The 10,099-nt window shown below is 61.7% G+C and overlaps 2 protein-coding genes across 2 annotated transcripts; both read left to right on the top strand.

Annotated features, from left to right (window-relative positions):
- Positions 1-291: 291 nt before the first annotated feature.
- GPKOW (G-patch domain and KOW motifs) lies at positions 292-5,514 on the top strand (the record flags this gene model as incomplete). The annotated part of the gene is made up of 10 exons (XM_032770166.2): positions 292-466; positions 740-879; positions 1,009-1,115; positions 1,337-1,547; positions 1,678-1,810; positions 1,909-2,044; positions 2,543-2,681; positions 3,134-3,203; positions 3,653-3,738; positions 4,206-5,514. Coding segments are annotated over 10 exons (1,332 nt in total), but the record flags the coding sequence as incomplete, so codon positions are not given.
- Positions 5,515-5,550: 36 nt separating this feature from the next.
- On the top strand, positions 5,551-8,628 carry HSD17B10 (hydroxysteroid 17-beta dehydrogenase 10). Its single transcript, XM_032770164.2, has 6 exons — positions 5,551-5,603; positions 6,735-6,899; positions 7,075-7,239; positions 7,463-7,591; positions 7,839-7,947; positions 8,209-8,628. Exons 1-6 carry the CDS (start codon positions 5,577-5,579, stop codon positions 8,397-8,399), a joined length of 786 nt encoding a protein of 261 aa, XP_032626055.1. The 5' UTR covers positions 5,551-5,576; the 3' UTR covers positions 8,400-8,628.
- The last annotated feature ends 1,471 nt before the right edge of the window (positions 8,629-10,099 follow it).

Here is a 10,099-nt window from a genome sequence, read left to right as displayed (position 1 = left end):
AGGTGTGTCTGGGGAGGGGCTGTGGGGTGGGAGGGGTGTGTCTGGGTAGGGACAGGGGGGCGGGAGGAGGTGTGGCCCTGCAGAGGGATGGGATCACATGTGGGTGGGGAGGTCAGTGTGGGAGGGGCTGTGGAGAAGGGGAGCTGTGCGCAGGGTCTCCATAAAGTGGGTGAGAGTAGGAGAGGGGTCATTGGGGCCTGGGGCAGGCCCACAGGGGGGTGGGGCCTTGCATGGAGGCTCTGGGGCAGTGGAAGGAGCCATGGCACAGGGGGTGCAGGTATCCCATGGTAATGGGATGGTTTTTCTCTGGCCTCCAGCCTCCGACCGGCCCCGACCCCTAAGGCACTCGTCATCCCCTTGATCCAGCGCAACCAATGGAAGAAGCCGGAGACGGCCCCTGTGGGGGCCCTGGACCAGCAGAGGGATGACAGTGTGGAGTCCCAGGCCGTGAGGGAGATCATAGAGGGTGAGCATGGCAGGGAACCCAGGAGTCCTTGCTCCCAGCCCCCCCTGCCCTAACTACTAGACCCCACTCCCCTCCCAGAGTGGGGAGAGAGCCCAGGAGTCCTGGCTCCCAGCCCTCCTGCTCTAACCACTAGATGCCCACTCCCCTCCTAGAGTGGGGTGAGAACCCAGGAGTCCTGGCTCTCAGCACACACCCCCCATTCTAACCACTAGCCCCCACTGTGGGGGCCAGGACCCAGGTGTCCGGCTCCTGATGGATTCCTGTGCGTTGCAGAGTGCCGGCAGTCCCAGGAGCGGTGGGAGAGCGGCACCAAGGCTGACCCCAACTTGGCCATCCCCCTGCTCCTGCAGAACCGCGTCCCTGACGGGTACGAGGACAGCGACCGGGTGGACGTGAGCCTGCGGCCAGAATCAGTAAGAGGGTCTCCCGACAGCCTCCCATCCGTCCCTGGAGTCCCACTCCTCTCCTGTGGCAGGGCCCCTTTGGTCCTGTGGCAGGTAGTTCCATGGGTTAACGTCACTCCTGCCCTTCTTGTCCTGCAGTCGACGGAGGCAGATTACGAGGTGGTGCCCGTGGAGGCCTATGGTGTTGCTATGCTGAGGGGCATGGGCTGGAAGGCAGGCGAGGGCATCGGACGCACCTTCAAGCAGTGAGTGACCCTGGGGGGCAGACATAGGTCAGTGGCGGGATTGTGAGTCAGATCTGATGGAGGGGTCATATGGGGGTGGGGAGAGAGGGTTTGGGTGAGGTTATAAACCAGTGGGGGGATCATAGGTCATGAGGGGGAGATGATAGATAGGTGGGAGTTCAAAGGTCAATTGGGGGAGGGGAGTTTTGGGGGGTCCCTGAATATCCCTTCCCCCCATTCAGGGATGTGAAGCCCCTGGAGCACCAGCTGCGCCCAAGGGGGCTGGGCCTGGGAGCTGACCGCTCGGCCATCCAGGACCTGCAGCCGGCCCGCCCCCCGCGGCCCCCCAAGCCGGGCGAAGAGCGCCGGGGGGGCGAGGAGAAGCTGCTGGGGCTGGTGGCAGGGGGCGCCGTGCTGATCGTGGCTGGGCCCCACAAAGACCTCTATGGGAAGGTGAGTTTCCCATGTTCCTGGCCTCCCTGAGCCAGCCAGTCCCCGTCCTGGGGCTGAGAGGGAGCTGGCTTCCCCTAGAGGGGACAGGCCTCGTTCCCCCAGTCTTAGCTTTTTCTCTCCCGGCCCCCAGATCGAAGGTGTAGATCCCGATAACGCCCGGGTGATGGTGAAATTGGCCATCGGGGATAAGATTGTCACCATCAGCCAGCACAGCCTGCAACCTGTGACCCGGAAGGAGTATGAGAAACTAGCCAAGGATCTGAGTGAGTCACATGACTTTCCCGGTAGCCCCGCCTCACCATAGCCCCCCCCTCCTCCCCGCCATCCTCACCCCCATCTGTGTCCCCAATCCCCTTCTCAGGCCGCTTAAGCAAAGCCCACAAAGAAAAAGAAGAGAAGCAGAGAAATGGACCCACCGACGCCCCGGACGCCAGGGTCCCCCGAGAGAAGGGGGAAGAGAAGGACAGAAAGAGGAAACAGCCAGCAGATTCGGAGAGGTAAAGACCTGGGATGGCTCGCCTGGCAGTGAGAGGCAGCCACCACTGGGGTGGGGCAACTGGAGAACAGCTGCACATAATGCCTCACGGGGATGGCTCGCCCTTGGGTGAGATGCAGCCCCATCTGGGGTGGGGCAGCTGGGGAACAGCTGCACATAATGCCTCACGGGGATGGCTCGCCCTGGGCTGAGATGCGACCATCTCTGGGGCGGGTGACAGCTGGCGCTGCTGTTGAGGGCAGGAAGTGCAGCTGATTCTTGTCTCTGGTTCAAACCCCAGAGGAATGTTTAGAAAGGCAAAATGGACTCCCCCAAGCCGTAGTGCAGCCCGGATGCCAGGGTTCCTGCCCTGAGGCCGGGGCAGCTCGAATACTTTTCTTGATCAAACAAAGCGCCTCGCAGCACGGTGCACCCCAACGCCTGGCCCTGCCTGCCCCGTTCCTCGCAGCATGGCAGCCCCTAGCGCCAGGACTGCCCCTGACTGCCTGTTTTCCCGCAGTGACGCCCGCCCCGGGAAGCAGAGTAAAGGTAGCAGTAGCGGCTCTTTGTCCTCCCACTCTCCCCACTGGCTGCGGCGAGATCTGCGGGTTCGCTTTGTGGACAAGCTCTACAAGGGTGGAAAATACTATAACACCAAGGTACCTTCCCCCCCACAAACCCCTCTTGGGGCCAGATGGGAGCCAGCACCCCATTCCCCACCCCCCTGAGCCAGCCACTCCCCACCCTGGGGTTGGGTGGGAGTCTGTGCCCACTAGAGGGGACAGGCCCTGTGTCCCATTCCCCATCCCCTCACTGAGCCAGCCACTCTCCACCCTGGGGCTGGGTGGGAGTCGCCCCCTCTCCCCCCCAAGCTAGCCAGTCTCTGTCCTGGGGCCAGAGGGATGCCAGTGCCCCCTAGAGGGGACAGGTCCTGTGTCCCATTCCCTGCCCCCCTGAGCCAGCCAGTCCCTGCCCTGGGGCTGGGTGGGAGCCGGCGTCCCCTAGAGGGGACAGGCCCCTGCCCCATTCCCTGCCCCCCTGAGCCAGCCAGTCCCTGCCCTGGGGCCGGGAGGGAGCTGGTGTCCCATTCTATCCTCCTCTCTCTCCCTAGATGCTGATCGAGGACGTGCTGAGCCCAGATACTTGTGTCTGCCGGACAGAGGAGGGACAGGTCTTGGATGGTAAGTTGCAGGGGGAGCACCCCTGTGTCATACTCCGGCAGAAGGGGATTGATTCCCTGGGAGAGTATGTCCAGATATGGGGCATGTGACTCTGGGAAGAGGGTTATGGGGGGCAGGATGACCCCAGATTATTGGGGATGCTAGAGGAGCTGCTTTGTGTTTTTGTGGGGTGGGGGAGACATGGGGGGCAGGGGGGGATCTGTAGATGGAACCATGGGGCGAGTGACCTCACGGGTGTATTTGGGGAGGGGGTAGTTGCCAGGAGGTAAGGGGGGTTTGTGGGAAGTGAGCTGAGTACAATGGGAGGGGGTGACCCCAGGTCAGTGGGGGGGTGGGGGGGTGTTGGAGAGGCCAGAGGGGTGTCTGTGAGGTGGGTTGTTGCGGGGCCAAGGGTCGTGTGGTGGGAACCCACTGTATGGCGCTGACCCATCTCCTCCCCAACCCCCCAGGCATCCGGGAGGCCATGCTGGAGACGGTCATCCCCAGGGGTGCTGCGGACTGGGTGCTAGTGGTGCTGGGGGAGCACGCCGGCAGGGTGAGCGACCCCCAAGCCCCCTCCCTGGCAGGGACCACAGGGGGTAATGGGGAGGCTGGGAGCTGGAGGAAATGTGTGGGGGGGGAGACGTTGGGATGGGTTAGCCAATGGACTCTGGAGGGCTAGAAAGAAGAACATATGGGGAGTCAAAGGGAGTGGGGGGAATCTGAAGGGGTGGGGGATGGGAGCTGAGGGGAAGATACACAGGGTGTGGGGTAGTGGGGGTGGGGGGCAGGGTAGCTGGGGGTGAGTGCTGCAGGAGGGGGGGATCCAGGGGTAATGGGGAGAGGGATATAGGGGGCTCCTGGGTGAGGGGGATTATGCTGGAGAAGCCCCTTCATCTGCCCCCCAAGTTACCCAGCTAAGCCCTCCCTGTATGCAGCCGCCCTTCTTCCCAGAGTCCTTTGCAGACCACCCCACTGCCTCGCCTGCCGGACTCACAGGAGCTTCCTGTCTCCCTTCCCCAGGTGGGCCGGATCCTGCAGCGCGATCAGCAGCAGAGCCGGGCGCTGGTGCAGCTACAGCGTGATGAGGATGGGGACGTCCTGGCGCTAGACTACGATGCTGTCTGCCACTACGTGGGGGGCACCGAGGATGACTGAGCCCCCTTCCCCCCCCATTCTGCTGGACTTGGGATGGGGGCACATCCTCTCTAGGGAGTGGCAGGATGTGGATGGAGTCCGGCAGAGGGGGAACATGGCTGCCATGGCTGGGGCTGAGTTCTAGAACAACTGTGGGTTCTGGAGCAGGAGCAGCAAGATCTAGAACGTGACCAGGCTTGGGCGCTAGAGTGAGGCTTCGACTAGACTGAGAGTGAGTTCTAGATTGAGATGAATGGTGGGTTCGGGACCAGAGAAGATGGGTTTGGGGATGGTTTTTAAATAGGCTCTAGAGCCAGCCCAGTGTTCAGAGCACACGTGGCTTTGGGGTCTCAAGGAAGCCTCAACGTGGGTTCTGGAGTGAATCCAACCTGTTCTAGAGTGAACTTTTCTGTGAGACATGGAGTATGCATAGTGGGTTCTAGTGCAAGGTTTTAAAACGGTCTAGGGTGGGGTTCAAATTGGATCCAGAGCGCCACTGGCATGACCCTGTAAAGTGGGTTCTGGAGCCTAATGGGCTCTAGAGCCAGAGTAGATGTGGGCCCGGAAGGTGGAACCACTGGGTTTGAGAGCAAGGTTTACAGGGTGGCCTGGAGGGAGGCCCCTGGGTCCTAGACCCAAACCAGACTGTTCTAGAGTGGTAGTGGAGTGTTTACAACAGAGCTGGGGTTCTAGAGCAGTGAGTGATTTCCAGCATGATGTCGCCTGTGAGCTCTGGAGCAAGTTGTGCTGCTTCTGGAGTGTCCAGGGTGTGTTCTAGATCAACCCTGGCCCCTACTGTGTGTAGGTGACCCCCGAGTCGCTCATTTCTGGAGCAGCGTTCCAGAACCAGCAGCTTTAGGGGCGGGGATGAAAGGGGAGATCGGGGGATAGGAGGGCGCCGTGGGCAAGTGTGAGGGGGGCTCGGCAGGAGCCCTGGCAGGACCCCCCATGCCAACTTCCAAGCTGGCTGCAGGGCCTTCGACAGCCCCTCTAACCACCAGCTCCACCCCACTCCCAGAGCCGGGGAGAGAACCCAGGAGTCCCCGCCCCTCCCCCCCTTCAATTACTCCGTTTATTTTTTTCCTGTCTGTGGCCTCCCTCTTCCCCTTTAAGATCTCACTTCACCTTCTTTAAGAGCCCCTCCCTCCTGGGGATTAATAGTCCCTGATTATTAAAGTGTGTGCCTCCCCTTTAAGAGTGGCGTGGCCTCTGATTGGCCCACCCTGGGTAAGGGGCGGGGCATGGAGGAGCAGCGAAATGGCGGCGGCGTTGAGGAGCGTGAAGGTAACCAGCAGGGCCAGCTACGGGAGCCGGGCGGGGACCAGCGCGGCTAAGGAGGGGGTGGGGGAGGCATCGCAGAATGGGTGAGAGCAGGTCCCCCGCACCTCCTCGGCAGCCGAGACCACTGGGAGGCTGTGTCTGGGAGAGACCATTCTCCAGAATGGGGGGGGGGGTTGGGATGGGAGGAACCATTTTACACTTCTTGTTCTCTACTAATAGTGGTGGCGGGAGGTCTTGTATCCTCGTGGGCGGCAGAGACCATTTTAGACAATTGGGATAGAAGAGACCCTCAAACGAGGGGTGGTAATTGGGCGAGACTATTGTACACAATTGGGTGGGGGGGTCTGGCTGGGAGAGACTATTCTACACGTAAGGGATGGGCAGAGCGATGCTGCACTATGCTGTGATACACCTGAGAAAAGGAGGAGACCATTTGACGGGGGTGGGAATCGAAGGAAAGGACCATTCTGTGCACTAGGAGGCGGCCGGGCTGGGAGGGACCATAATGCAGCTCACAGGAGGAGGCTGGGTAGGGAGAGACCATTATACTCCTGGGAAAGGTTAGAAAGCGACTATAACACGGGTTCTCAAACTGGGGGGTGGGACCCCCTCGGGGTCACAAGGTTATTACATGGGGGGTCGTGAGCTGTCAGCCTGCACCCCAAGCCCCGTTTGCCTCCAGCATTGATAATGCTGTTAAATAGATAAGTTTTCTAATGTGTATGGGGGGGCGGGGTTGCTCTCAGCCGCTTGCTGCGTGGAAGGGGTCTGAGCCCTGCTGTAGCGCAGCCAGCAGGAGGGAATCCCGGGTGAGACCATTATGCTCATGAGCGCAGCAGGCAGAGACCATTATACTGATGGGGGTTAGGGAGAGACCATTATGTGCAAGATTCAGGGGTCTTAGGAAGAGACCACTGCACACTTTAGGAGGGGGTTGTGGGGGAGACCATTATACACAGGCAAGGGGATCTGGGAAGAGACCATTATGGTCAGAGGAAGAAAGGGGTGTAGGGACAGTCCATTATGCACATGAGATGGGGGGGTCTGGGAGAGCCCATTAAAGCTGTGGGTGGTTTTCAGGGTTGTTTTTTTTTGTTTGTAATCTCTGCCCCCTCCCTCTGCTTTTGCCCCCAGGGGATGATTGGCCTGGTCACTGGTGGGGCCTCCGGTCTGGGTCGCGCCACCGCTGAGCGCCTGGTGCAGCAGGGAGCCAGCGCGGTGATCGTGGACCTGCCAACATCGGATGGGCCGAGCGTGGCCAAAGCACTGGGGGAACAATGCGTCTTTGCTCCAGCTGATGTAGGGCCCAGGCTCCTGGGTTCTATTCCTGGCTCTGGAAGGGGAATTGGGACTGGTGTGTCAAGGGGGGGCTGGGAGCCAGGATGCCTGGGTTCTGTCCCCAACTCTGGGAGGGGAGTGGGGGCTGGCGTGGAGGTGACATGGGTTAACCTCTCCTCCCTGCCTGGCGGCTCAGGTGACATCAGAGGTGGATGTAAAGGGGGTCCTGGCCCTGGTGCGGGAGAAATTTGGGCGCTTGGATTTGGCTGTGAACTGCGCTGGAATCGCCGTGGCCGTGAAGACCTACAATGGCAAGAAGGACGTGCCCCACAGCCTAGAGGATTTCCAAAGGGTCCTCAACGTGAGTGGGGCTGGAAGGACCCCCTCCCTCTGTTCCCTTCCCTGATCCCCTTTGTCCTGCCAACGGCATGGTGGTGAGAGGGGACCGAGGAGGGATAATGGACTGGATGAGCCAATGGCTCTGGTTTTTTGGGGGGTGGGATATGGGGCGGGGTGGGATATGGGGCTGGGTGGGCCCATTTGTTTGATCTGATCTGTCTCCCTTGCCTCCCCCCCACCTCCAGGTCAATGTTGCCGGCACCTTTAACGTGATCCGACTGAGTGCTGGTGAGATGGGCAAGAATGACCCTGACTCCGATGGGCACAGAGGAGTGATTGTCAACACAGCCAGCGTGGCTGCTTTTGAGGGCCAGGTGAGCACTAGGGGGCGCTGTGCTACAAGGGGCTGGGTTGGGGGCACTCTCCTCTGGCAGGCAGGGCTGGGGGGCACTGTGCTGTGGGGGGGAGGGGGGGACCTGCGCAGTGGGTGCTCTTCCCTGGCAGTCAGAGACAGGCACTGGGGGACGCCGTGCTGCGGGGCAGTGGGCTGGGCCAAGGATGCTTTCCTCTGGCAGTCCTCTACCTCCCTGTGCCCCAGCTAATGCTCTGCTTGTTGTATAGGTGGGTCAAGCCGCGTACTCCGCCTCTAAAGGGGGCATCGTGGGCATGACCCTGCCCATTGCCAGGGATCTGGCCCCTATGGGGATCCGTGTCGTCACCATCGCCCCAGGTACCAACCCCAGCGTAGCTCTTGTCATGTGGGGAGCCCCGGGCTGAGAGGGGAGGGGCTGCGGGTGGGGATTGAGGGGCTGCAGGTGGGGATTGAGGTGCACTGGCAGTGCTGGGGTAGGTAGTGTGTGTGTGTGTCGGGGGGGATCGGGGTTGTGGGCTGGAATTGAGGGGCATTGGCAGGGCTGGGACTGAGGGCCACTGGCAGAGCGTGGGGGGAATAGCAGGGAGCCACCTGCCCTCACTGTCTCTCTCCCCCCAGGTCTGTTTGCCACCCCCCTGTTGGCAGGGCTCCCTGAGAAGGTGCGAACGTTTCTGGCTCGCCAGGTGCCCTTCCCCAGCCGCCTAGGGCTGCCCGGGGAATACGCCCACCTGGTCCAGTGCATCGTGGAGAACCCCATGCTGAACGGGGAGGTGATTCGCCTGGACGGCGCCATCCGCCTGCAGCCCTGAGCCGCTGCCCCATGCTGGGGGGTGCTGATTCCCCTCCCCCAGCTTCCCCTGAAAGGGAGGTGTGATTTTCCCCCCCTTCTGCGGTTCCGCCCTCTCTGGACTCTAATCATGGACTCCTGCAGTGATTCAGCTCCCGCACAGTGAGGACGTGGGGGGGGCGAAGCCTGAGCTGTGCTGACTCCTGCCCCTGGTCGGCGTCTGGACCTTAATAAATGATCGTCTCAAGGTGCTTTCGGGGGTGCTGGGGATTCTGTGTTTGCCCCGAGTCCCCACTCCCCTCCCAGAGCCGGGGAGAGAACCCAGGCGTCCTGGCTCATAGCTACCTGCTGTAACCACTCGCCTCCTAGAACTGGGGTGGAAACCTAGCGTTCTTGACTGCTGCCCTCGGCCAGGGGCCGGGTTGCGAGGGGCATGGGGGCGGGGAGGGAGCGGGGCCCTCTTCTGCCGTGGGGAGCTGCCCAGTGCTACCCTGCCCTACAGACCATGGGGGCAGCACGTTCGAGGGCATGCCAGTTTATTTGGATGCTGTTGTGGCTGAAAGAACAGGGCCGAGTGTCAGATCCCCTCTGCAAGGTGGTGGTGGGGTGGCCTGGCCATAGGAGGGGAGAACCTCAGGCGTGTCATGGTGGGGCAGGGGGTGGGGATTAGGGGTGTCTCTGTGGGATTAGGGGGCTGGGATTGGGTGTGTCCCTGTGGGGGTAGGTTGGGCCTGTCCTGGCAGGGTGGAGGTAGTAATGGGGACAGGGATTGGGTGTGTCCCTGTGGGGTAGGTTGGGCATGTCCTGGCAGGAGTTGGGGATTGTCCCAGCAGGGTGGGGGTGGGGAGTGGGCGTGTCTGGGCAGGGGGCGGGAGATGGCATGTTCCCTGCAGTGGTGGGGGTTGATTTGGGCAGGAGTATGGGGATAGTCCCTGCAGGGTCGGAGGGGGGCGGGGAGTGGGTTCTGGTCCCGCAGAGGTGGGTGATGATTGGGGGCAGGATGGCGGATTGTCCTGCATGGTGTGGGGTAGGAGTGGGCGTGTCCCTGCAGGGTGGGGTGGTGATTGGGGCAGGAGTAAGGGATTGTCCTCTGCGGGGGGGGGAGGGAGTGGGTTTGTGCCCTGCAGGGGGTGGTTATTGGGGCAGGACGGGCCTGATTGTTCCCTTTAACAGGGTGGGAGTAGGGGCAGAAGTTGGGGATGTCCCTGCATGTGGGGGGTGGGGAGTGGCATAGTCCCTAGCCATGGTGGGAGTGGGCAGGAGTTGGGGATTGATCCCTGCAGGGGGGGTTGGGGAGTGGGTGTTGTCCCTGGAAGGGTTGCGGGTGGTGGATTGGGGGCAGGATTTGGGGATGTCCCTAACAGGGTGGGAGTGGGACAGAAGTTTTGGGAATTGTCCCTCATGGTGGGAGTGGCGTGTCCTCTCAAGTGGGGGTGGTTGATTTGGTGCAGGAGGTTGGGATTGCCCTGCAGGGGAGGAGTGGGTGTGTCCCTGCAGGCGAGGTACGAAGGTGGGATTGGGGCAGCGAGTTGGGGATTGTGTCCGGCATGGTGGGGAGGGGCCAATGTTCCGCAGGGATGGGGTGGTGGTTGGGCAGAGTCAGGGGAATTGTCCCTGCAGGGTGGGGGTTGGGGAAGTGGATGTTGTCCCTGCAGGTGTGGGGAGGGGGTGTTATTGGGGCAGAGTTGGGGATTGTACCTGCATGGGGGGCGGGGGGTTGGG

The sequence above is a fragment of the Chelonoidis abingdonii genome, chromosome 11, assembly GCF_003597395.2.
Source record: "Chelonoidis abingdonii isolate Lonesome George chromosome 11, CheloAbing_2.0, whole genome shotgun sequence".
NCBI lineage: Eukaryota > Metazoa > Chordata > Testudines > Testudinidae > Chelonoidis > Chelonoidis abingdonii.
The sequence above is the reverse complement of the archived record's forward strand: the minus strand, read 5'-3'. Positions and strand labels throughout refer to the sequence as shown.

Excerpts from the sequence above, each read along its gene's own strand:
- HSD17B10 (XM_032770164.2), top strand. The coding sequence starts at position 5,577 with ATGGCGGCGGCGTTGAGGAGCGTGAAG. Across the intron at positions 6,900-7,074 it reads GCGTCTTTGCTCCAGCTGAT|GTGACATCAGAGGTGGATGT; the intron begins GTAGGGCCCAGG and ends CTGGCGGCTCAG. Across the intron at positions 7,240-7,462 it reads ATTTCCAAAGGGTCCTCAAC|GTCAATGTTGCCGGCACCTT; the intron begins GTGAGTGGGGCT and ends CCCCACCTCCAG.